At 39.3% G+C, this 27,730-nt stretch overlaps 1 protein-coding gene across 1 annotated transcript in view; it reads left to right on the plus strand.

Moving 5' to 3' along the window:
* CILK1 (ciliogenesis associated kinase 1) overlaps positions 1 to 27,192 on the plus strand; it is a 34,276-nt gene extending 7,084 nt beyond the window's left edge. Inside the window, exons 3-13 of the mRNA XM_079147640.1 lie at positions 1,695 to 1,816; positions 2,776 to 2,855; positions 11,420 to 11,552; positions 12,199 to 12,370; positions 13,768 to 13,935; positions 17,753 to 18,073; positions 19,744 to 19,934; positions 20,076 to 20,224; positions 22,921 to 23,049; positions 25,374 to 25,496; positions 26,433 to 27,192. Of these exons, the coding sequence (XP_079003766.1) occupies positions 1,695 to 1,816; positions 2,776 to 2,855; positions 11,420 to 11,552; positions 12,199 to 12,370; positions 13,768 to 13,935; positions 17,753 to 18,073; positions 19,744 to 19,934; positions 20,076 to 20,224; positions 22,921 to 23,049; positions 25,374 to 25,496; positions 26,433 to 26,587 (1,743 nt within the window). The 3' untranslated portion in view covers positions 26,588 to 27,192. The remainder of the gene's footprint in view (positions 1 to 1,694; positions 1,817 to 2,775; positions 2,856 to 11,419; positions 11,553 to 12,198; positions 12,371 to 13,767; positions 13,936 to 17,752; positions 18,074 to 19,743; positions 19,935 to 20,075; positions 20,225 to 22,920; positions 23,050 to 25,373; positions 25,497 to 26,432) is intronic.
* The last annotated feature ends 538 nt before the right edge of the window (positions 27,193 to 27,730 follow it).

The following is a 27,730-nucleotide window of genomic DNA, read 5'->3' on the forward strand; positions in this document are numbered from 1 at the left end:
CCACACACACACACACACACACACACACACACACAGAAAAATAAATAAATAATAAAGAGCTGTGAGTCACTCCTTAGACTTGGACGAGTAATTCTTGCTCAAAACAGACTTCAGGCTGAGAGCTAAAGGTACTGCATTCCTCACCCAGAAATCTCTTCTAGAAAAGTTCTAAAACTGTTTTCTCTAAATGAATTTGCCCTGAGGCTACCTATCCAAGGGCAATCTCCCCTACTGTTTGTGATGTATTTTAAGCAAGCAGGCAGAAAAGATGGCTACAGTGAGGAGAGTCCAGTGAATACTTAAGAATTAAGCAATGTTTATGATTGCTACTCATGGAGAACCAGGAATCCAACCCAACTACAAGAAATAATCATCCTGGTTGGGTCATTCTGGAAGGATCTGGCTAAGACAGCTGAGAATCTGTGCCAGAGAAGTGTCTTGGCAGGAGCTTGTCTTTGGGGAAGAAGTTCCAGAATAGTCTTATTGTGTCCTCATTCACTGACCATATTCCCTCCCTCTTCCCAGCTGCTTGAAGTAACTTGATCATATTACACATTCCCAAGCTCTGATCCCTTGGGTACTTGGTTACTGAATGTCCTTCCAGATTTGGATATTCATTTTTTAACACTTCCATCTTTAAACATTTTGTTCATTTTTATAAAAGGGATGTTCTTTTAAATGAATTCAAAGATAACAAGGGGTTTATGATTTATTATTATTGGATTCAGTGCTCTATGAGGAAAAGTCTATTTGAATTAAAGATTCATTTTACTGACCAGAGTGAACCTTGGAGGCTTCCTTTAAGGAAACAAACCATCAAATTCTGATTATCCAATGAGCAAACCAACAGTTGTGTGTGTCTGGATGTTGTATATTGCTGCTAACCAATAAAGTTTTTGTTTACCACTGGCTGAACTAATGATGCAAACAGAAAGAAGTGTGCATGTGGCTGTACTCACATGGGCTCACAAAACCACACACGTGTGAGCATGAGTGACCAGGTCGTGTACTGTTTTATGTACTCCCCTCTTGTTCCTCATCTACTGCCTGACTTTTTTTTTTATCTTTGCTCTTGGAAGCAGAGGAATTTCTCTCATCTTAACTGCAGGTCCTTTCCCACAAAGCATCTCTTTCCTCCTCTGTAATTAAAACTCATGTTGTAAGAAGGAGCCTTCTAGGTCTCATGGACACACGTCAGCAGAAGTCAAGAGAATCAGGCTGTCAGCCTCCACCTATTTGAGCAATATCCTATTTAAAGTCTCAGCACACTGTTAGCTGGTGATCTCAGCCCAAAGCAGCTGCATTCTCCAGTGCTAGAAAATTCAAAGCTTCAGCTTCCTATATTGGTTCCCTCCTGGCTATTTCCACAGCCTGAATGAATTCCATGGTCTGGAGGGGCTGAGCCTAAAATAACCCTGGCTTATTGCCGAGTGCTGGGTGCTGCCAGGAATACCAGTTACTGGTCTAATGGAATACTTATCTTCTAGTCAGTTCATCAAAACAGTTTTTCTAGGTAGAGTTACTATTGATTTCAAGGAAATACTGGTAATTAAATATAATAAAATATCACTTATGGCATGCATGTCTGTGGTTCTAAATTAGGCATTCTTCCTGAGCACATATAGGATCACTTTTTTTTTTTTTCAACAACAGATCTTCTCTAAATTTTTTGCATTTTCTTCCTCCTGTTTTAGTCACTGAAGAAGCTCAACCATGCCAATGTAGTAAAATTAAAAGAAGTTATCAGGGAAAATGATCATCTTTATTTTATCTTCGAATACATGAAGGAAAATCTGTACCAACTCATTAAAGAAAGGTATCGTTGGGGTCGTCATGATCTTAGAAACAAATATTGCAAAGTAGATGTGCTTTCTTTCTCCTTTTGTTTATCTCAGTCTCCCAGTTCTTTCTCTGGTCATGAAAAGGTCAAACTACTGGGCACAGTGATAGCTTCAGGGAAGTTGCTTTCAGAGAAGCAGTTTTCAGATTTTAAAGATTTAATCCCCCAAAGAAGCTCATAGAGCTTATAGAAGGTCTACAATTCTGCATTCCCGTGAGGATGTATAGGCAGAGCAACTACAAGTCGGGGTGGACACAGCTTCATTTAATTTGAGACCTCTGTTGAAAAATTCTAGGTTTATTTTGGCTTCTGACCTGCTGCAGTGCTTAGGTGCTTGCATGCTGGTAAGGGGAGGCTAATAAAAAACTTACCTACTATGGTAATTTTGAACCTTGAGGGTGGACCATGTAGAACCTCTTGGGCAGACTTCCTTGGTGGCAAAGTGAATGCCATTCAGAGCATCCCTTTGGGGGATTTGAGTGAAAAAATATCATCTTGATTGTCAACAACAGCACTGGAGCTGTGAGGTTTGTTGACCAGGGAAAAATGTTAGCATCCATTACAGCTCATAAGGGCTTCATCTAAAAGACCTCAAACTGTCCCCACAATAATTTTTTAAAGTTTTAGTTTATATCATAAAGAGAGAATTTTTTAGATTTTTATATGTTACATTGGAGGGATTATTTTTTGTATTGTAAAATGTTTAATCTTTTCTTCATAATATAACTGAATATATTTGATGTTTATAAGGTAGCTCCCTTATATGGACAAATGATTGATTTTCTTTGGTATTTATCATCAAAGGAACTGGCCAAAAATTAGTATACCAGCAAATGTTTTCTTAATTTCTTACTATGTAATCAAAAGGATATGAATGCAGAAGTTTCCTTTTAATACATAGGAATTTATAACTTTGTATTCCTCTGTCCATACAGGAACAAGTTGTTTCCTGAGTCTGCTATAAGGAATATCATGTATCAGATATTGCAAGGACTTGCATTTATTCACAAGCATGGTAGGTGATGTGGAGCATTGTGCTTTCAAATAGCAGTGAAATATCATCAAGTAGAAGATGTAGGAAGCACTAGTGTCTTTTGTAACTAATCCCCAAAAGAGATTGAAGAGTCAAGAGACTGCTGATGGATTTTGGAACATATTATCTTTTGGAATTTGATTTCTGAATTTTCCTCAATTATCAAGTCCTTGTGTTTTTTATTCTTTTTTTAAAAATGTTTTTATTAGCGCATTTTAGTTATAGATGATAGTGGGGTTCATTTTGACATATTCATCCAGGCATGTCGTATTTTTGTTCTTTAAGTTTTAACATTATGCTTGTTAGTATCGACCTAAGAATTATCCTGACCAGGTGTATTAATGAGAGACTTCAAATTAGAATTCTGAGACATTTCAGGTGTTATGTTTAACCCACTAACATCCCTTCCCTGTGGTTTCTCATTTTTCTAAGGTATTTATATTTCAGTTTGTTTTGAAAGCATTTAAAAATGACTTGACATAGGATTTATGTGACACAGAAGAATAAAATAAATTAAAAATTAGCAAAATGAAGAAAGAAGCAAAAGCAAAACAAGGTATAGATAAGCCAGGAGTGAGGTTAATCCTTAAAATGCATACCAGCAACTTTTATTTCAGTAGAAGCAGGCTACAGATTTGGTTCTGAGCTTCTTGTCATATCAAGCAAAATGTGAAATGTAACCAATTAGAACATACATTCTTCCCCGAGGTAAAAACAGATCAGTTGCACAAGAGAAGCAGAACTATTCTTGATATCAAGACCAAAGAGAAACTTCTGTCATGAACCCTTTAGAGGGGACAGTATGTCACATGACTTTGTAGAAAATGTAGTGATGGCTGCTTAGGGCAATTTTATGTCATATTCCTCAATGTAGGCTAATTAGATCACCTGATCATAAAAACCAGGGATGATCCGTTAGTACAGGGAGAGATTTAGAATATCCAGAGGACAAGACAGCTCTGTACCCTTTAGGAAATCCTCCCTTTTGATTTTTTCTTCTTAGCTGAGCTTTTGAAAGGTTTTAAGCAACAATGAGTTTGAGGTTGCAATCTCTAGCAACTAACTGCATCCAGTTACTAACTGGAGGCAGACCCACATGAGGTTGGATCAATAACCATGTGATCACAGAGCTGCCAGATGGACATATTTATGGATGGAGCCAGAAGTCCTCTGAGAAGGTCACTTGAGGTCATTTAAACATACAGACAGATGGGCAAGTGACTGATTTTGCACAGGCAGAAATACATTCACTCTCAGTCTGAGCATGTCGTTGCCATTGCAAATACCTCACCAACAAATGAATTTTGTTACTCAATAAGGAGACTGGATTGAAACCCTTTGACAACACAGTCTGTTTAGATTTGATGTAAATTGGCAGTGAGGAGAAAAGTCTTGTGTTGCACACGGTGGCACAGTTCATCTGGGATCATCACCAGCTTTCTCTTTACCTCCTAAGTTGCCCCTCCCAGTTAGAGATTAAATGGAACACAGACAGCCCAACAAAAGCTGTCTACACAAATCCCTGTCAGCTTCAGGCACGTGGTGAGTGGTCAGTATGACCCAGGCAAGATTGAGTCAGATCGGAACCAGTTCTAGTAAAAAGCCTCTGGTACAGTTCACCTATGATTCCACTGACATTCATGGAGCTACCACTTTAGCCTTTATCCACAAGAAATCACAGGGCATAGTATGAATCTGCAAAACACTGAAAACTTCTGGCATGGTGTCTTAAGGACAATTAGAAGGACACTTACTAAATTTAAGAGCTCAAGAAAAAGAAATAATGAGATGTCAAAAGTGTTTTTCAAGAGACAGAGGTCAACCAGCATGCTTTCAGGTGAGTTGATCACAACATTTTAGGTCTTCAGGCTATTTGCTCAGTACTAGAAACTGAGTAGACATAAAAGAAAATAAGTATTCTTCAGCTTTTTTTTTTTTTCCCCTTTTTGCTACTTGTTATAAGACTCAGATATTTGTTTCATCCAGGTCTTTACCTAATCAAATGGATATCTATATAGCTTTATAGATAGATAGATAGGATTCCCACCCCCACCCCCAGCTACATCCCCAGCCCTTTTTATTTTTATTTTGAGATGGGGTCTCACTAATTTGCTGAAGCATCCTCGTGGCTCAGCCTCCCGAGTTGCTGGGATTACAGGTGTGTGACACCACTACTTACTCAAATCTATATCTAGATGCAAACACATATGTACCACACATCATCCCCCATACCCATATATATATGCATCCCATCTATAAGACCACATAGTTTACACACACACACACACACTCTCTCTCTCTCTCTTTCTCTCTCTCTCTCTCTCATCCCATGTACACGAGTATACATGCATGTACAAACATACACATATTTAAAATAGAATTTAACACCCTTTATCAAAACAGCCCTTTGGAACTCTGTCCTTGCATGCCTCAGACAGTTACAGTGTGTAGAAACAGTGCAAGGGAAGGCTCAGCTTATGGAGAAGATCAGACCTCTGCTTTTATGACCTCAGTACCTTTGCCGTTACCAAAGATACCTTTTGGACACTTTTCCCCAGAAGTCATGTGTACAGTTCTACTTGGAGCTTAATAAAGCCTCATCTGTTACCTTATTTATGTCCTTACCAACTTCTCAGGTAAAGAGAACAGATGGTATCTATTCCTTTCAAAGAAGGGGAAACTGAAGTTCAGAGAGGCTTAAAAATCAGAGGTCCCATTACAATAGAGTGTTAGAGTGAAGATAGTTCAGATTGTTTGTGCCCATCTGTTGTGATTCACTACAAAAACCTGTCAGTTCTCAAAGAGAACAAGACAGTATGAGATGAAGAAAATAATGATTCTAAGTGGGATGGATACTACTTGTACAGGTTCTGTTCCAAGTTCATTGATAAATGGTTTTTAGAAACTTATAGTTTTTGTATGTTATTGACTTGACTTTGGTTAAGTATGCATGTACTTCCATATTATTTCTTTCCTTGAGTGATGAGGAAAAAAAAATATCTAAAACACTTCACAAAGATGTCTTATGAGTCTCAGACACTTCCCTGGTAGCTTGTTCTCACTGTGGGAAGGTACATTCTGCCTTGGGGAGTAGACTCCTCTGAGAGGGAAGAACAGCACTGCAGGTAGTTGCTATGGCCATATTTCATGTCACTGAGTATTTCCCCCACTGGGAATGAACATGCAGCTCTACTTGGTACTGACTGAACAATGTCAAAGTATATGTACTTCCCAGAAATTAAATAATTAAAACAAACTGGCCATTTCATCTTTGACCTGCCTTTACAAATATCTAGGTCATACTTCCGTGTGCAGGTAATAGAAATGCATTAGGACAAAGTTTTGCCCCAAGAGGTAGTTCTCTGCTTCTTTGTCTTACCACTGTCTGGCTGTGCATGACCTTGACCCAGTCCTTTACATTTCTGTGCATCACAGTTCTTATGGTCTTCAAAAAAAAAAAAAAATCAAAACATTTACATTTACAGCGGGAAGGTATGCTACATAAATTTATAGTGTTTAACTATTCTCTGGTCATTTCCATATGTTTATATCAGATTTGTTAATGAATTATAATTTGTTAGTGAATTATATCAGTGTGGTGCAGGAAGAAAGCCTTGAGTTTTCCTTGACCATTTTTATTAACAAAAAAGTAAGCACAACAGATTTTTCTGCCAGGATGAAAGGGAAAATCCCTCTGTTGTTCAACTGGCATGCAGTATCCTGAGCTTAGATTATAGGTCTGTTCCCAGTTTTGAACAAGAAGGTTTTTATCATAACAGCACTCTGCTGTGGTGTGATCTCTGAGTTACCCAGCTATAAGGATTTCCATTGTCAATCAGGAATCCAGAGGAAGAAATGGGCCCATTGTTGCGATCACATTGTGCTCATCAGCAGAACGTGTACCCAGCTAGGAATCAGATCAGAGTTGTAGCGCCACCTTAACAATTTTAAGTGGTATGGATACTAATTGAACAGGGCCTGGCCCATGTTCATTGATAAATTTTTAGAAACTTATGGGTTTTGTATGGTATTGACTTGACTTTGGCTAAGTGCACATGCACCTGCTTATTATTTCTTTCCTCCAGTAATAGGAAAAAATACCTAAAGCACTTCACAGTTGGGGCATATCAATAGCCTACAAGCCTTAATTCTTATCTGGAAAAAAAAAAAAAAAAAGATGGTTCTATGCTGTGCATTCTAACAGGTTATTGGGAGGGTAAAATGAAAGAATTTTCTAATACTAGTACTAATAATGACTAACTCTTCCAAGGTGCTGATGTGCAAAGCACAGCTCTAAAAGCTTTAAATGTATTTAATCTTGGAAAAAAAATAACCCATGAGGTATGTGCTATTTTCCCCCCAGGTGGGGAAAGTGAGTCACAGAGAGTTGAGTGACTTTCCAGATATCGAGTAACAGCATTGGGATTTGAAATCAGCCTGGTAGGTCTGTACACTTAATTATTAAGCTGCTTTGCCTTTTACATGGAAATAGTAATGTTTTGTTAAAACAGAAAAAATGTCACTGTGTATCACATAAGGGCCTTAGACTTTTAATTCCTAAGAAATAGAACTCAGGGGCATAAGGCTATTAAAAGGTAGTTGTGATCTTATTCTTTAAGAGGATTATATATTCTACAGACATATCCATGGATATATTATAAAGACTTATACTTGAAGATTGTATAGTAGGTACAACATATGTCAACTGACAGTTTTTAGCAGTCACTCTTAATAAGAGCCTTTTGCAATTAATGTTTTTTCCTTGCCATTTTTCCTCTAATTGTTTTGGAGGGAAACAATTAGGAGTGTAAAAGGGAAGCTGCTTAGAAGGATGTGTGGGGACTTGGAATCCTCATTCTCCTCATTTCATTTGTGTGCATGTTCTCTGTGGAAGGAGGAGGAGAGGAGTCAGCAGTGGGAGAGGATAGAGCCTGGCTTTGTGGGGAGGAGGCTGGTGTTTACAGGAGCACAACTCTGGTGGATACAGAGAACCAGGTCAGGAGTTCAAGGATGATGCTTATCCAAGTACAAGTCAATGTGGTAGGATGAACTGAACTGGGAGAAGACCTGGATTTGTTGAGCTAGCTGTTATAGATGGTTATGGAAGGAGTTGCCTTGGGATGGGAGAGGCTGGAGGACAGGTGAGTCATTATAAGAGAAATACTACATTAGTTTGGAAATAATAATTACCCCAATTTGAGGAGGAAAAAGAAGGAGAAATAACATTAATCTGGTCTTGAGAGGACCAAAACCACAGATCATGATTTAACTATATGGAAAGAGTAGAGCTTGACACTGATAGAGCTATGACACATTTCTTGGTGAGATTGTGAATAATTCATCTACCCCGCCCCTTCCATGACTCAGTTTTCCCATCTGTTCAGTAAGAAAATGGTTTCTGCCATTTCTTTTTCACTGGAGTGTTTTTAATGCCCTAAGTTTTTATAAACCCTGGCCTCACAGTTCATATCTTTTCCAAGAGTGAATGGAATCCTCCTAGGTATATTCATAAAGGTCATTCTTGAACAGCTGTTTCCATCTTTACACACTCTTCAACCAAGTCCAAGATGGGAGCACATAGCCAGTCTTCTGGGAGCTGCAGGGTACTCTGAACAGAGGGTCCAAACACAATGACTCAGTTACAGCGAGGCTTAGAACAGACATCACCCACGCTGGGGGACGGGGATACACGTTATTTAATTAGGCTGATAATAAGTCATCCAAATTTGTCCTTATCAGAAATTCTTTTCTTTCATTTTAAAGGCCATTCTTGACTAATATTGAATTACTCTTTGTACTTGTCAAGTTGACAACCTCAAGTATGGTTCTTATTGTAATTTAGGTTTGATTTGCTATTAATTTGATTGGGATACTTCAAGGAACTGGTATTTGGAAGCCTATTAGGTATATTATCAGATGGCAGGATGAAGAGTAAAGCAATGACCTACACATATAATTTTACAGTATACACACACACACACCTATGCTATAACAACCACCAACTTGTACCTGTCTCTGTAACCCAGGGCTGTCTCCTTTGATCTTATCAATGCCTTGGGTTATGAAAAAGCAGCAGCACTGAGGTGGAAAGGAAGAACTTCCTCCTCTCACTTGTGTCCATCTTGAATGCATTTGATAAGTTCTGTACCTCCATCCTCTTACATGTGAGCTGGGTTATAGGCTCCGTAACCATATTCATCTGTCCATCTAAGCTGTTACCATGCAGATCCATCCTTCTGCCATAATATTGTCCATGTGGAAGTTGGACCTAATACTAAACCCTGTTGTCTTTAGAATGATAACAGGGAGGAATGTCCATTCACTAAAACACCGTTGCTTTCTGTGGTACATTTCACGTAGTGCATTTTCACATGTAACCGTGTCACAGTTGCCGTTTCCCTAGAGCAGAGACAGTCTTTGGAAAATGAACTTGACTAATAGGTTTAGTTCTGCTGGAACCCCCTCTGTGTCATGGACATTCAGCTCTGTGCCCTCCCTCGTTGTCTCCACACTGCTGCAGAGCCCCTACTCTTCTCTCTCAGTGGTAGATTCCTGTCTTGTGAGCCCTCTTCCTTTTCCTCTCCCCTCAGCTCTACTCTGCTCTCTGTTGACCTTGCCTTCTTGGCCCAGGTAGATATGTCATTGTTAAGCTCCTTCATGTTCCCTGCAAACCCACACAAGTCCTTTGTTTAATCAACAAGAATTTATTATGAGACCACCATGCTCCTGCCCTTGTGCTAGGCATTCAGCAGAAATATAATTGTGGCCTCTTCCCTTAACATGCTTCCATCTAATTTAAGAAAAATGACATATCTCAAAATGACAGAACTCTAAAGAAGTTCAGAGGGAGGGCCTATTGTATGCACAGAGGCATAGAGAGATCTAAGATCCACAGCCATCTGGATTGCTTCTGAATCCACAGAGCTGACCAATTGCCTGGCATGGCCCTTCTGAATATTTCTTGGTAGAATAAAGGAATGAAGAAGTCTAGCATATTAGAATGGCTTCATGGAAACAAGGAAATTCAAAATAAGTCTTGAAGGATGACAAAATTGGGATTGAGATAGACAAAAAAAAAAAAAAGCCCAACAGCATTAATAGGAATACATGCAATGAACTTAAAGGGAATGAAGAATTTTACCTGACTGGAACACATTTTACACAAATTGATGAAAAGTGTTAGAAAATACATTTATCTGTTTAAGGAGGATGAAAACATTTTAAATAATCTTAAAAATGTGATGGAAAGTGTTTATGTGTGTGTGCACGGAAGCATGACAAGGGAAAGAAGGCGCCTAAATTTTCAGGATGTGTGGAAATCCAGGGAGGCCAGAGCGAGGGGAGCCTGTGAGAACTCTATAAGGCAGTGAGAGACAAGAGATAAAGTGTGGGGGATGCTTGAAAAGGAAGACAGGGATGGGTAGGATGCACTTTGATGGAAAATGCAACACAATCCCATCACTGTCTGTGGAAGAATGGACTCAACATGACTACAAGGTATCTAGCAATTTTATCAAAGATTTGAGAAATGATTTGGGAGAGGAGAAAAGCAGTGTGCCCAAGCTGATACAGGGTTGACAGGTGCTATCTTATTAGAGATGCTGATCTTGAGTAGAGATGGCACGTTAGAAATGTAAATTGTCAGCACAGAGGTGGTCTAGGAATAGTGTAGGTTTCCAGTGATGGCTATTAATTTCTCTCATAATGTGGTAGTTAGTCCAGCTTTCACAGCTTTGATAATGGTGGCGTATAATAGCACCATCAGCAGCATCAACCAATTTCCAATTTGGGCATCCCATTGAGATTTAGAGTCATACTGAATGCTGTCTGTGTTGGTAATACAGTCAGGAAGTGGGTAAAAATTACTGATCACTAGGTGTCTGAGCAAACCTAAAAGACTGCCATGTTAAATATCTCCTGCCTGTGCCTCCGGAGCACCTCTGCAGCTGACATGGGCTTCTCATTTGATGAGTTTCCTTTGCCTTTCACTGTGTGAGCTACAGATACACCTCTGTACTTCTTCCTTAGGCAAAGTAATAAGCACTTAACATTTAAATGTGTGTCAAAACATGCAGCAGAATCTCAGGTATGAGAAGATCATATTCATAAATCCTTTGTCTTTTAGAAAAAAAAATTGTAACTGTAGTATAAACTCAATACCCATTAACACTATTTTCTTTTGAAATGGTTTCAATCTCAATTTTTTTTTTTCTGACTGATTTGGGCAAAGCAAGAATAGTATTTTTCCCTCGAGTGAGTTTGTTTTATAGTTTTCTGAGTTCATGGACTTTGATATTTTAAGAGAAGTTTTCTCTTGTAAAAGAAAACAATTCTATAAGAAGATGATCAATTTTTAAATGATTTTGCAAAGGGAAATGACTGAAGTCTGTGAGAAGTGCAAAACTTTGTGCATCATCTGGAGGATGGACACAGTCTTTGGTATCATATCAGAGTGCTTTTAAAATTGTAACTGTCATGAGAAGAGCAGTATGGCTACAAAGAGTAATGCAGCAGACTTGCATTTGGATCCTTCACTGTTCCTCCAGGCTTTTTCCATCGAGACTTAAAGCCTGAGAACCTCCTCTGTATGGGACCAGAACTTGTGAAAATCGCAGACTTTGGATTGGCCCGAGAAATCCGATCAAGACCTCCATACACAGACTACGTGTCTACCAGATGGTGAATACTTTTTATTTTTCTCAAAATTTCTTAATAGCACTTATTCAAAAAGATACCTTTCTATTGAGGGTTGATTGTCAATCATAAACATTAACTTTTCACAAGAGGAGGAGTGCAGTCTGAAATACTGTAAGTGTGTTGGCATTGGACAAGGTTAAAAACTTGGATGTAAATAATTTTTTAAAGGAAACCCATCATCTTTCTCCATAGTATAAATAAGATGTTATATATGGGTCTTCCTGAGGACAGTTTCAAAAAAGAGTCATAAAAGATTCTCCAAAGACCTATCTGAAAGTCTAATTGCTATTACTAAAACTTTCCGACCCTAGGAGCTGATATACAGTTCGCCATGATCAAGAAGTAGCCCTCACACAAGTTTTATGTTCTCTTTCCCTTTCTCTCCTGTCTCTTTCTCTCAAAGATGCTATAGAAAAGACTTCTGTAGAGAAATGCTCAATAGAAAATAATGTGAATAGAGAAGCATTGCTTTTTGACAGCAGCCATGGCAGAAATCAAGTCCTTAAAAAGTTCATGTACCACACTGAACCAGGAAGAAAACAAATATATAAACTTTTATCGAGAATTGCTTGTTATTTAATTTCTGGCCAGTGGAAGTGATAGCTAGCAGTTAACTTTGTCCCTCCAGGTACAGGGCTCCAGAAGTTCTCCTGAGGTCTACCAACTACAGCTCCCCTATTGACATCTGGGCTGTGGGCTGCATCATGGCAGAGGTGTACACCCTCAGGCCACTCTTCCCTGGGGCCAGTGAAATTGACACGATATTCAAAATTTGCCAACTGTTGGGGACACCAAAAAAGGTAATGATGTGAAACAAAGGCCTGTGAACCAAAGCTCCTGACTTTTCAGACCCCTTCCCCTCTTTTCCACTCCAGATCTCCTGTGTTCCCTGAAATTTCTCTTTTGCACCTTTCACATGCACTCTGTCTGAATGTCTCTCTGTGACCAAATCCTGCTCTTCTTCCCAGGCCCCCAGTAACCTCCCTCCACACTGTTTCATCTTCTGTGTTCTGCATTATTAGTGTAACTATCTGTTTTTATATCTCTCTTGCACCGTAAACTCATTTGGCAGAGATTTATCTTGTGTTTATTTATGTCCCAGCACCATTACTGGAATGAGCGAGAACCTCAAAAATTTTCTTAATCATTTGAATGAATCATTATTGCTGCTTCTCCAAGGTTTCCAAATTCCCCTGCTGGCATTTCTTCCTCCTCTGCCTATCTATATCTGTACTTTTCTTGTGTCTTTTTTTATTCTGTATTATTGTGGTATTTTTTTAAATGACCTATTTTCTCTATTAAGACCAGTGATATTCTTAAATATAGGATTTATATTGAATTATTTTTTGATATTCAGTTCCATTAAATGTTCTCTTAGGAACTATCTAAGTGAATGGATGTTTTAAGATACACAGTGCCATTTGGCTTTGGAAAAAAGCGGGGAGGAGGCAGTTATATCAAGGTGTGTCTTACGGAACAGTAGTGTTAGAACTAGAAGGAACCTTAAAGACCAGTTGCTCCGCATTTTTTGTTATTCGTTCCAGCATTCAGTATCCCACAGGTTTTTTTTGTTTAATATATTTTTTTTTTTAGTTGTAGATGGACATATTTTATTTATTTTTTTAATGTGATGCTGAGGATCGAACCCAGTGCCTCACATGTGCTAGGCAAGTGCTCTACCACTGAGCTGCAACCCCAGTCCCCCACAAATTTCGATGCATGAAAAAGTGGGAGCCAGAGATGAGGTACAACTGCTGACTTTACCTTTGGTTTCCTCAGCACGTGTATTTCAAATCATCAAGTTGGGGTTATGATAATATGGAGGGTTTCAAACATTTAACCAGGAACAAGGTGTTTTATTTTGTCTTTTCCCCACAAATATCTCATTAGCAATTTCTAAAGTCTCTGTCTCCTGACACACAGTCGGGGAAATACTAATTATGTTTAATCCCCAAATTCAAGAGATGGGCTATCTTATATAGAGGTTATAAAACAATTTGGCGTATCTCTTCCGGAATTCATATTCTTCAGAGTCTCTTCATGAATATGGCATGGGTCTCATGACATATGCTGCTGCCATGATCACTGTGGCAGGGCCGTGGCACGATTGCTTTCCCTGATGGGCACACGTGAAGAATACACACTTGAGGCACAGCAATGAGCCAAGAAAGACTTTCTGTCGTTTTCCTTCTTTCAGACTGACTGGCCTGAAGGCTACCAACTTTCAAGTGCTATGAACTTTCACTGGCCCCAGTGCATACCCAACAACTTGAAGACCCTGATTCCAAATGCTAGTAGTGAAGCGATTCAGCTCCTGAGAGACATGCTTCAGTGGGATCCCAAGAAACGACCAACAGCTAGTCAGGTTTTCCTCCATTTTCTGCTTTTTGATAGATTTCTTGTAAAGTTCATATCTAACTGAATGATTTCTATAAATCACATGAGACATATTTAGTATTATAGGTGACAAATGGTATTAAATACCACTAGTGCTACATTACTGTATCAGGTATAAGAACTTAAAATAGTTTGAAACTTACAGTGTATCATTAAAGAGGTTAAGTTTAAACAATATAGTTGCTTTGAAAAATAGCATATATTCATAGGATATATCAATATATATGTGGAAGTTAAAACAAACAGATATATTCATCTGTCTTTGGAAAGTGTTTGTAAATATATTCTCTATGGATTAAGATTGTAGAGTAGTTTAATGTTATTAGCCAGTGCTGGTTATTGAAAGGTAACCTTAAACTTCTTGAGAGAATGACAGATGGGATAGAGTCAGGCTAAATTTCTGCAATTCATATTTTATAGCACTTTACATCTCACCAACTCGTGAGTGTATCTTAGGTGATTTTAACCTAAGGAGGACTCCATGAGATAGGCATTTTTGTTTTCACTTCCATAGGTGAGAAAACGGAATCTCAGAAAGTTCAAGTGATTTTTCCCTGATCGCTCATCTAGTAACTAGTATGGAGAGTGTGACCAGCTGCAGTCCTGTTGTGTAGACAGCAGGTCTCTGACTGACTTCATGCCTCCTGGCTTCTCACCCACCCTCCCCCAGGCTGCTTTGACATAGATTATGAAGTGCACCCAAAAGAGATGTGATGCAGTGAGCTCTGACCACTCACCTGCCTGCTGCAAGCCTCCTGTTGCATTCGTTGTACTTGACCTTTTCTCAACTGCTCGGAGGATCTAATAAGTGACCAGTTCTTTTTTTTCTTTGTTGTTTTAGATATATATGACAGTAAAGTGTATTTTGACATTTTATACATGCATGGAGCATAGCTTCCATTCTTGTGGTTATATATGGTGTGGAGTTTCAGTGGTCATGTATTCATATACGAACCTAGGAAAGTTATGTCGGATTCATTCTACTCTTTCCCAATACCATCCCCTTCCCTTCCTTTCATTCCCCTTTGTCTAATCCAATGAATTTCTGTTTTTCCCTTCCTCTCACCTTATTGTGTGTTAGCATCCACATATCAGAGACCATTTGGCTTTTGATTTTTGGGGCCTGGCTTATTTCACTTAGTATGATAGTCTCCAGTTCCATCCATTTACCTGTAAGTGCCATAATTTCATTCTTCTTTAAGGCTGAGTAATATTCCATTGTGTAAATACAGCTCATTTTCCTTATCCTTTTATCTACCGAAGGGCACCTGGGTTGGTTCCATAGCTTTGCTATTGTGAATTGAGCTGCTACAGACATTATGTGACTGTGTCACTGTAATATGCTGATTTTAAGTCCTTTGGGTATATGCTGAGGAGTAGTATAACTAGGTCAAATGTGGTTCCATTCCAGGTTTTCTGAGGAATCTCCATACTGCTTTCCATAGTAGTTGCACCAATTTTCAGTCCCACTAGCAATATGTGAGGGTACCTTTTTCCCAGATCCTCGCCAACATTTATTGTTGCTTGTATTCTTGATAATTGCCATTCTGGCTGGAGTGACATGAAATCTCAGTGTCATTTTAATTTGCATCTAATTGCTAGAGATTTTGAATATTTTTTCATATATTTTTTGACCAGTCGTATTTCTTCTGTGAAGTTTCTGTCCAGTTCCTTTGCCCATTTATTGATTGGGTTATTTGTGTTTTTGGAGTTAAGGTTTTTGAGTTCTTTATATATCCTGGAGATTAATGCTCTATCTGAGGTGCAGGTGGCAAAGATTTTCTTCCATCCTGAAGGTTTTCTCTTCATGCTCTTGATTGTTTCCTTTGCTCTGAAGAAGCTTTTTAATTTGATACCATCTCATTTATTGATTCTTGATTTTACTTCTTACACTTTAGGAGTCTTGTTGAGGAAGTCAGTTCTGAAGCTGGTATGATGGAGAGTTGGACCTACTTTTTCTTCTAGTAGATGAAGGGTCTCTGGTCTAATGCCTAGATCCTTGATCCACTTTGAGTGAGAGATAGGGGTTAAATTTCATTCTACTACACATGGATTTCCAGTTAGGATTTTCAGTTTTGTGGAGGGTGAGAGATAAGTGTTGAATTTCATTCTACTATATATGGATTTCCAGTTTTCTCATCACCATTTGTTGAAGAGGCTATCTTTTCTCCAATATATGTGTATGGCACCTTTGTCTCATATGAGATAACTGTATTTATGTAGGTTTGTCTCTGGGTCTTCTATTCTGTCCTTTGGTTTTCATGTCTGTTTTTGTACCAATACCATGCTCTCTTTGTTACTATAGCTCTGTAGTATATAATTTAAGGTCTGGTATTGTGATGCTTCCTGCTTCATAAGTGACTAATTTGAATCAGAGATGATTTGATTAATAAAAAGTGGTGGGGATCTATAAGGAACATGATAATGTGATGTTAGAATTTGTGGTAGTTGGAGAGATGATAGTTGGGGGGTGGGGGGATGAAGAAGTGTAGAAAAGCACTTTTCCAAGTACTCAGTGAAGAAAGTGTTACAATCTACTGCCCTAAGTAGGACTCCGGCTTGTTAAGAGGGTTGGAAAGCTTTCTGAAATGTCCCACTGATGGTGAGATTCACCATCTGCTTCAGGGCAGAAAGGAAGATTGCCGATGAACCACTTTTAAAGTCTTTTTTTTGGGGGTATCAGGAATTGGACCCAGGGATACTTTGCCACTGAGCCTTATCCTCAGTCCTTTTTATTTTTAATTTTGAGACAGGTTCTTGCTAAGTTGTTTAGGGCCTCACTAAGTTGCTGAGGCTGACTTCGAACTTGTGATCCTCTTGCTTCAACCTCCTGAGCCACTAGGTGTACGGACATGCACCACTGTGCCCAGCTGAATCATTTTTTAAAATGATGCAAGAGATGGAAAGAAAAAAGATTCTGTAACAGGGAATCAAGAGAGAAATGTGTGCTTTTAAGAATAGTGTCAGAAAAACTAAAAATACCCCAGATCAATCCAGACTTGCTTGAACGCCTAGGACTACAGAGAAGACTTTCTAAGTTAAAAGCTAGACTTCAGGACCTCAGCAACAGTACCCATATTATTTGCCTCTGTATCTACACTTAATGTAATTGTTATAGATGTTTATGATTATATCTCGGACTCATAAAGAAATATTGTTATTTTCAACAATGTCAAACAAAGAAGGGAATACAGGTAAAAAAGTTTCAGAAAGATTTATAAGCCCTAGAAATTTAAGATTTATCCCTTGGCTATCCTGAAAACTTGATAATCCAGATCAACTGGCAACTAAACCTTGTCTTGCCAGGGAGGTTTAATGTGTTATACTATTGGTACTTCTGAGAGAAAAGCAGATGTACTTGCTTATTTTGAACTTGATTTTTCAGAGTCTTCCCAGGTCATGATATTTGTCTCTTTCTGTTTCATTTTGTTCTCTTTATGAAGAATGAAAAAATGGGCTTAGAAGCATAAAATACCATACTTAACACGCATAGCAAGGGAGTTACAAAATCAGGATCTGTGTTGAGCCAGAATGCTCCTCAAAAGTAGCAGTGTAACTGACTACTTCATCCAAATAATTTTAAGTGTTGCAAGTACTACATAAATTTTATGTTATCTTAGATAAGGAAAGTCACAAGGGATATTACTAATTCAGAGTGCTGTCTTAGAGTTGGTTTGGGCTAGAAATCTGCAGTGAACTGGTCACATGTGCTATTACCCAGTGATCATGATGGCGTTTATCCTCCAGGCTAGACTTTTCTCCTAACACCTCATTTGTCATTCCAGGCACTTCGATATCCTTACTTCCAGGTTGGACACCCACTGGGCAGCACTACACAGAGCCTTCAGGATTCAGGAAAGTCACAGAAAGACATCCTGGAAAAAAAAGGCCCACCTCCTCTCATCAAGCCGGTCCCTCCTGCCCAACCCCCAACCAAGCCACACACGAGAATCTCTTCCCGACAGCATCAAGCCGGCCAGCCCCCTCAGCATCTCATCTACCCCTACAAAGCAGAAGCCTCCAGGACAGAGCACCTGAGTCATCTTCAGGAGGACAAGCCAAGCCCGCTGCTCTTCCCATCCCTCCACAGCAAGAATCCTCAATCCGTAAGTAGCGAGAATTCACCCATGAATTTTGTGTCTCACTTACTCCTCTTCTAACCACACATAATGTATGAAATATTTTCTTTTTTACTACATAAGGCCCAAATATAAAACATTGTTTTTGCAGGAGCATTTGTGAAGAGAATTTGGTTCAAGGTCTCAATAGGAATTGTGAAGAGACCTTTGGTTCAAGGTCTAAATTCAAGTTCAGGCTCTGCCTCTTGATAATGGTGCCATTCCTGGAGTCAGTTGAGGTAAGGGCTGAGAACTAGACTCTGCAGCCAGATCACCAGAGTCTCAAATCTCAGCCCTGGTATTCAATAGCTCAGTGACACTGAGCAGGTTACCTGGCTTTTCCAATCTTCATCACCTTGTCTGTAAGATACAACTAATAATAGCCTTTTTTGATATAATTGTTTAAGAACTAAATGAGTTAATACTTCAGAAGAATTTAGAATAGCACCTGGCACATAGTTAGAACTCAGTAAGTATTAGTGGTCGTTGTTATTATTAATCCCTATATACTCAGTTTTCTCATCTATAAAAAGAAGATCATAATACATGTCTTGCCCTCCAGGCAGTGTTGTTCATGAGGATCAAAGGTCATGATGCTTGGGAAGATGTTTCGAAAATCACAGGGAGGCACAGTGGTGCATGCCTGTAATCCCAGCAACTCAGTAGGCTGAGGCAAGAGGATTGCAAGTTCGAGGCCAGCCTAAGCAACTTAATGAGACCCTGTCTCAAAATAAAAAAAAAAAAAGGTCTGAGAATGTAGCTCAGTGACAAAGTACCCATGGGTTTAATCCCCAGTACCAAAATAAATAAATAAATAAATAAGTTCATAAGATGCCTCCTGGTTGCTATTCATATTACTGCTGTAAATTGATTTTGGTAATGCTGAGCTATTAATTGAGCCCAGATCTTTCTTTTATTGGACTGGTTATGTAAAAGGAAACAATGAGTGTTAGATTCAGTAGAATGATAACCTGACAAGGGATTGTAGTTATCATTAGCTTTGTAATACTGTCTGAAGAATATGACTCTAAAACTTTTATGCAAAAGAGGTACCTTTTCTGTCAACTAGTATTCACTGAGTGTGGGCTCCCAACCAACTAAGTGTGGATGCTGCCAGAGGTGGCAGGGTTGGTACATTGCTCACTTTATCCTAGCCCATGATTTGATGGTGGTGCCTGTTTGGAAATTTGCTGTTGTAGCTATTTTGTAGTCAAAAGATAGTGTCCAGATCTACTGAGAAGGCAAAGCAGGCGTTGTTGGCACTGTTTTCTATAAAAGAGCAGGATGGCTGACACCTTAGCTATAATCTCTTACGTCTCTATGGTAACAGTAGAAATCATAGTAACTCTCAGGGATGAGGCCCAAGTGAGAATCCAGCCATCTTCCAGTGTGTAAGAGGAATTCTAAGATTCCTTTTTTGTGTTGCATAGCTTAGTACACTCGATGGAAGGCATCCAATGTAATCTGTCAGGGAAGGTGAGAGACAGGAGGTCTGGGAATGCGTTTTCCACAACTGTCCCTTCAAATAAGCAGTGAATATTGAAGAATGTTGTGCCTCAGGATCCTCCTTCTCATTACAAAGGAAGTTCACGGGAGGAATTATTCACAGATGAACTCCATTAATGCCAAGTATTGCTTTTCTGTCCTTATATGCACAGAAAATCCTAGCTGGCCTGGAACACAAAAATGGTGAGATCAAGCCAAAGAGTAGGAGAAGATGGGGTCTTATTTCCAGGTCAACAAAGGATTCCGATGATTGGGCTGAATTGGATGACTTGGATTTCAGTCCATCCTTCACCAGGATTGACCTGAAAAACAAAAAAAGACAGACCGATGATGCTCTCTGCAGGTAAGTGTGCTGCTTATACCTATGAATAGAGTGAATCTGGGACTTCCGATTATCTGTACCTGTCAGATGGTGTGTTTCTCTCTCTCTCTCTCTCTCTCTCTCTCTCTCTCTCTCTGATTTAAACCATATTCTTTGATTCAGATTTGAGAGTGTTTTGGACCTGAAGCCCTCTGAGCCCGTGGGTACAGGAAATAGTGCCCCTATCCAGACTTCTTATCAGAGGCGAGACACACCAACTCTGAGATCTGCAGCCAAACAGCATTACTTGAAGCACTCTCGATACTTGCCTGGTAACATGAATGACTTGCCTTTACTTTGATCAGTGATAAAAAAAATCTTGTCCTTAGAATCACAAAGATTCTGGTTTGAGAGACAAGTTCTTTCAAATTGGTTCTTGCATCAACTCAGTACACAAATATAGATAATATCTTGTCACTTCTCCACTTAAAACCCTTCAAGAGCTTCACACTGCTCATGAATTAAAATCCAAATTTTTTACAAGGTCAAAAGATGCCTCAGGAACCTACTATAGCCTCCTCTCTTGCTATGCCCTGGGCACACTGGCCTCTGCCGGACTTGTTGGCAACATCATAGGAATATCTGCTGAGTTCTGGTTCTCATATTTTTACCTTGGGTTGTCACCTGAGGCAATAAATTTGGTATAGGAAACTAAGTGCAGCCTCAGAGGAGGGAGGAATTGCTGAGAAGTAGGCAATACATCTGAAGCTCTCCATCAGGACAGGTTTAGGAGAAACTGCCAGTCAGGAAACCATGACAAGAGCTCAGTCACACCCTCTGGCAATACTACAGGGCTTAAGTATCAATGATATAGTTTGGTGGGTGCCTGAGCCTCTCTCTAGATTCTTTGTGTCTAAACTAACAAATTCATTTAATTAGTAAATATGTTTTGAGCACCTGTTGTATGCTAAGTACTGGGAATACTATCGTGAACAAAACAGCCAAGCAGGGCCCCTAAGATGCACAACTCCACAGAGCTCCTTCACGTCTGAGCCTCCACAGTGGCTTCACACAGCAGCCTGGAGACAAAGTCCTCATGCACATATAGCTTAGATCCCAGTGGTGGCAGAGATACTTCAGTGAATAGACAAGCAGTAATCAAAGATGGTGATAGAGTGGTCAGGAAAGGCCTCTCTGAGCAAGTGACTCTTAGCTGAGTCCCCACAGAATGAGAAAGAACCAAATATGCAGAAGCGAAGGAAGAAAAGATGAGGCAGCAGAAACACAGCAGCACAAAGGCCTAAAGGCAGGAAAGGGATCAACCTGTGAGAGGAACAGCTGAAGCCAGTGTGCCCAGAGCATGGTGAGAGAGGAGGTGGTGTAGTGTCGAGTGAGACATCTTTTGGGGCCTTGTAAGAAATTTGGGTTCATTTCACGAGCAATGGGAAGCTTTGAAGGGTGTTAACTGAAAGAGTGAATTGGGTTTATATGCATCTGAGTGAGTGAGGGCCTGTAAGCCACAGCTGTCACCTGGCAAGGGAAGTGGTAGCCTGAGCTGGGGGTACAGTCAGCAGGGAAGGGATCAGTGGGCACTTCAGGTCCCCCTGTGCATTCAATTTTTCACTGTCAGGTTAGGAACAGGGCAAATACTGCCAGACTTCATAGGGATTGACACTATGTTCTAGAAGATTGGCCTGATAGTTCCCAGCATGACCTGAAAGAAGAGAGACAGATGATAGGTACAGAGGGATCCAGCCGTGAGGAAACCACACGCAAAAAGATCAAGGAGTGAATTGGAGAGTTATTTCTTTTTTGGCTGTGGGGGCAGCAGGAGAAGGATAAAAGAGGTATTTAGGCCTTCAGTTCTGAAAAGTAGTTGGAGTGTCTGACATAAGTGGGATCACAGAAGTGGGACCACTTCTAAACTTAGAGGGAAAGTGATGATTCTTGAGGTCAAGTTGACTAAGGTCAAAGTCAAGGTGACTTGTTCTGGGAGGCTTTGGATGTGAGGGACCAGAGTTTGTGAGGGTTGTTGGTACAAACCAACGTCATCAGCACATGATGGTGAGGATGGTCCAGGTCAGGTAAGAAGATGGAGCCTCAGAGGACAAAGAAAGAGGAGAGCAGCAGGTTTCAGAGCTGGGTGTCGGGGTGGGGAAGGGGATGGAAAAGAACCTGGACAGATGACAGGAAGAAAGCTTTCTGGGAAAGGGGAAGATTAGAATGTCCAGGACCACCAAAGTCAGGACAGTGCCAGAAGGTCAAGACAAGGGGCAAGAGATATCTCTCAGGCCACCCATGAGTAAGACTTATATTAACCTCAGTGATGGTATCTTTCCTTTACCCTCTGTTAAATGACATCATCAGTCAGATTTTGCTTTGATTTTTGCACCATAGGAAGTTTTTGAACAATTGGGTTCAATTTCATATGTGATGTCTGGGTACAAGATTAAATGTGTATTTTGCATTTTAAATAAACTATATTGTGTATAAATAAGGCACATGACATGATATTATGGATAACATGTAGCTAGTAAGAAGTGGCAAATAACACCCAGCATCTCATGTAGTTAGAATTTTTCCCTCAGTGGCAAGAAGAGCTAAAATTTACTCATTTAGTACAAATCCCATGTGTAGTACAGTTTTATTACCTATGGTCCTTGTGTTATACATCAGATCTTTACACTCATTCATCCTACATATGTGCTGTTTGTATTTTTTATGACCTACATCATCTCCCTTGTTCTTTTGCCCATTCCACCCCTGGAAACTACCACCCCTGGTCTGTTGTCTCTGTATACTAATTTTTAATTATTTATTTTTTTTGTAGATCCCATATGTAAGCGAGATCATGCAATATTTTTCTTTCTGGTGTATTTCACTTAGCATAATGTCTGCCAGGCTCATCCATGTTGTGGCAAATAGCAAGATCTCATTCTTTTTTTAGGAGTGAATAGTATTCCATTGTATAAATGTACTATAGTTACTTTATCTATTTGCTTTTTTAAAACCATTTCTTTTCTACTAGGAATAAATATAAGAAATGGCATGCTCCCAAATCCAGGCAAAGACTTCATTCCATCAAACCCATGGTCCAGTTCTGGTTTGTCTGGAAAGTCTTCAGGGACAGTATCAGTAATCAGCAAAATAAATTCAGGTGAGTAATTATTACTAATTCCTAAATGACAAAAAGCAGATTCTCTATTTGTGGCAAAGTGAGAGAAATGGGACAAGGCCTTTCTTGGCAGCGTACCATGGGGCTCGGCAAGCTCCCATGGGGTTCTGCCCTCAAGGAGAGCTAGGGAGTAAGGCTCTGGTGTGCTGTGGGCAGTGGCCCTTCTGAGGTAGACGTTGACATGGGGCCATTTTCCTTGATCCAGAAGGTACTTGGTCTGATGACCCAGCCTTAGGCCTAGGGCATCAGCATTCTTGCTGGTTGGAAGGTGGACTATTTGGAAAGGCTTCCTCAGTGTTTTCCGTTAAACGAGTCCTCAAAATTTGGCAATGCTAACCCCATTCTTGGTAGCCCTGTTGGCCATGTTGTTTCCCACACTGAGGGAACCCCTGCCAAGTGCTACTTCCCCTTCAGTATTGCCAAGTAAACACTGGACTTCACTTCTCCTCACCTTCTTCACCCTTTAGGGTTCCTTTATTTTAAGGAGCACACAAAAAATGAGAAGTAATATATCAGTACCCATGTACCCACCACCTGGTATAAGAAGTCAAATTTTGCATATACATGAAGCCTAGTGTCTAGCTTTCCCTCTCTATTTCCCAACTGCCTCACACCAGTCTGATTTAGGTGTTTATTATTCCCATGCATTTTTTAGAAATCTGTAAGATTCATAGTGTGGTTTTACATGTTTTCAAGTTTAAACGGGTCAATCCTGGGTCATCACTTCAATTATTTTAATAAATATGTGTGTAGCAATTATATATTACATATATATGTACATATATCATTATAGACTATACAACTGTGTAATACCATAACTTATTATACTAGATCGTTATTTATTCCTTCTCTTCTTGACAACCATGTAAGTTGTTTACAGTTTGCTATTAGAAAGAGTGCTGAAATGAACAGTATTGTATCTCTATTGTGCACACATGCAAGGGTTTCTCTGCTGGAATAAATACTTTAGGTTAAAGGGTATACTTATCTTTGGCTTTACAGATATTGCCAAATTGCTCTCCAGCAGGGTATGGGAGTTGTGCTTCACCCTTGATAGCACTTGGTTCTGTCAAGTCTAAACTTTGTGCTAATCTGATGAATGTGAAATGGTATCTTACTGTGATTTAAATGTGCATGTCTTGTTTACTGATGGGGTTCAATGTCTTTTTTTGTGTGTGTTGATTCTACTTCTTTTTCCCTTTTGTGGCTAACTTCTTCAAATTCTCTTCCTGGTCTTCTTCATATCGCTTTTATTCACCAAAACTGCAAAATATGCTCCAGCTGACAGCATAGTTCCTCACACATGCATTCCAGGCTGTTTTCCCATTTTCCCACTCTGTCCTACACAATGGCTGAGAGAGCAACCGCACCACTTATTAACTCCTCAGGGATGGAACTTCTGTTTGTGTAATGGCTAGTAATAACATTTTTCATCATTATTTTGTTCCTTTAAGTCCTAATTAGCATTATAGATATTCACCCCCCCAATATTAATTGATTACTGCTATATGCAAGTCATATCATTAACCTCCCAGAACACAAAGATGAGTAGCACACAGTACCTGCCTTTAACACACTTACATGGAAATAACATCAACAACAAATGTAGTTCATATTTTTATTAAGGATAATTTCGTGATTATCAATAAAAGTATTTAGTGTTTAATTATTTATAATACCTAAATAATTAAGATAATTCTTATAAGCAAATGGTTAAATTAGTTATGTTTAGCTATAATTTAGAATTTGTGTATACTGACAAAGAAGGATATTATATGAGTGGAAAAAGCAAATTTCAGAACTGGCTAAGCTTACTTTTACAAAAAATAAAGAAATATGTTACATATCATCTTTCTTTTTTTTCTTTTCCTGGTACTGGGGATTCAATCCAGGGGCACTTACCACTTAGCTATATCCCCAACCCTTTTTATTTTTAATTCTGAGACAGGGTCTCACTAAGTTACCCAGGCTGGCCTCAAACTTTCTATCCTCCTGCCACAGCCTCCCAAATATTGGGGATTACAGGTGTGTGCCCTGCTTCAAATAGTCCTTTTTCATTTAACAAGCAACCCCCAGCTTGGTTGCCAGCTATGGGAGTAGCACTGTCTTCGCCCCGCCGCACCTTCCTGACAGTGTGGCATGGTAGAATGCTCTACTCAGAATTCACTGTTTTCATCATACTTTTTTTTTTTTTACCCCTAAAAGTAAAATTTTAATTCTTTATTTTCTGCACAGTTGTCCTTTGACTCTGTTGGTGTCATATAGCTGTGTCTTTGTAGTAATGAGCTTTTGCTTTTGCAAATTAGTTGGTTCCGGCTCTACAAGTTCTAGTGGACTGACTGGAAATTATATCCCTTCCTTTCTGAAAAAAGAAATTGGTTCTGCTATGCAGAGGGTACACCTAGCATCTATTCCAGATCCTTCCCCAGGTAGGTTCTATTTCAAATTATTCATTAATTGATTCAATAGTTAACTGAACAATTGCTTTGTACCAGTCATGTTGTAAGCCTGGAATGAGCTAGAACTCCTGGCCCTGGGAAAACTCACACTCTGCAGACCATGAGTGAGTTGAATAAGTATAACATATAGTAAGGCAGATGCTCATGAGTGCTAAGGAAAAAATAAAACAGGCAGGAAGTGTAGGGATTGTGGGAGTGTGTGGTACAGATTGTAATTTTAGGCAAAGAAGCCAAAGAAGAACTTTCTGCAAAGGAGTCATTGAGTAAAGATCTGAAGGAAGCATGAACAAGCATGCAAAATGGGTGAGACTGTTGCAGACATGGGATTCTTGAGTGCATAGGCTTTGAAGCAGAACATGCCTGGCAAACTCAAGGACTAGCAAGGAGGTCAGAGTGTAGGAGGAGCAAGAGTGAAAAGTAGCAAGAGGAGGATAGGGGTGACTGAGCGGCCCAAGGGTATGAGGCCCTGCAGCAAACCACTGTAAGCATGTTTTCACTGACTCTAAAGGACAAGGGAGCCACTGGAAGCTTTTGAGCAGAGTAACATTATCTGACCACCAGTTTCACAGTCTTGCTCAAGTTTTTGGTTATCATTTGACTAAGTAAGAGGAAGGAGTCTGTTTTAGTTATCCAGGCAGGAAATGATGCTAGCTGAGGACATCATATCAGTAGTTGATTTGGTAGAACTGGTGAGTGGGATATGAGAAAAAGAAAGGGGTCAAGATTGACACCTGTATTTTTGGCTCGACAACTTTTCTTAACTGAGAATGGGAAAACTAGAGAAGGGGGCAAATGGTCCTTTTGAATTTCTCATTTTCTGATATTTTTGTTACCATGAGGTATTTATCTGTACTTTGATTGTTTGGGTCTCTTATCAATCAGACTAGTCTTTCTCTTCCATTGCAGGTTATTCTTCCCTGAAGGCTATGAGACCTCATCCTGGGCGACCTTTTTTCCACACCCAGCCTAGAAGCAATCCTGGGTTGATCCCACGGCCTCCAGCCGCCCAGCCAGTGCATGGCAGGACAGACTGGGCTTCCAAGTACCCATCTCGGCGATGACTGTCTCCGCAATGAGGCTCTTGGTCAGGGAGAGGACACTTTCCCTTGATTGACTGTGTTCCACCTGCAAGAGACATGCTGATGATATATAAAGGCAAACCAGTTGTTAGTTCAGTTATTCTTCTGAACTAAGACATTTCAATATTCTTTTTTAAAGTTTTTTTTTTAACATTGATTTGAATGCAGTACCCTTTTTTGTATAAAATTATTTTATTCTAAAACTGGGTCCCATTATTTTCTTAAACAACAGCATTTTGTACATATGGGTTATGTTTTAGCATTTTATACAGTCAACTTTGTAATGAACTTTTTAAAGATTAAGTGTTTTTCCTTTGGGGTTCCAGGTAATATTTTATACAGATTTTGAAAAATGTAATACTATTGATGCAGTATTGCAACAGGGGTGCAATTTTAAGGCTATTTTAAGGGTTATTTACTCGATATGTGCGAGTATTGTGAAGTGATTACATTTAAATGTGGCTCGTTAGGTGTTTCAGGCTTTCTTGGATTGACCTTAGGAAAGTGATCTTCTGCTTTTCTTAATACCCTATCATCAGTTTGATTTTTTTTTATACCACTGTGCTATTTTAAAAGTACTATTAAAATTCATTTCGTTTTATTTTTGTTCCCCAGAACAAAAGAACTCTACATACAAAATTTTAATGTGATTACAGATTTCCAAATGAAAGCAAGTTTAGTCATACTAAGCTGTTACATTCTATTTTCTTCAATTTTTGAAATTAAATTGTATACACACAAACACAAATCATATATAAAAGGCAACTTTTCAGGTCAAATGTTCTCAACAGTAAGGTTCACAAAACACATCAATTAAACTTATGTCCTGGTCAAGATGCATGATCAAAACTACCAAGTTTCAAAGCAACAGAAAATTTTTTTATTGTAATAACTGAGTTGGAATTTTGCATTCAGCTCAGTTCTCCAGATGTGGTTAGGAGCAGCTCATAAATAATCTTCTGCCCTAGCCAAATTCTCAGGACAATTTGGGGAAAAGAAAAGATTTAGAGGAGTCCCACTTACCTAGGCAGCCATGGTTACTGTGATGTTAGTATCCATAGGGTGTCACATTTGAACTCCTAACCTGCATAGTTTCTTTCAAGAGTGAGAAGTCTATTTGTTGGA

Source organism: Sciurus vulgaris (assembly GCF_902686455.1).
Source record: "Sciurus vulgaris genome assembly, chromosome: 7".
Taxonomy (NCBI): domain Eukaryota; kingdom Metazoa; phylum Chordata; class Mammalia; order Rodentia; family Sciuridae; genus Sciurus; species Sciurus vulgaris.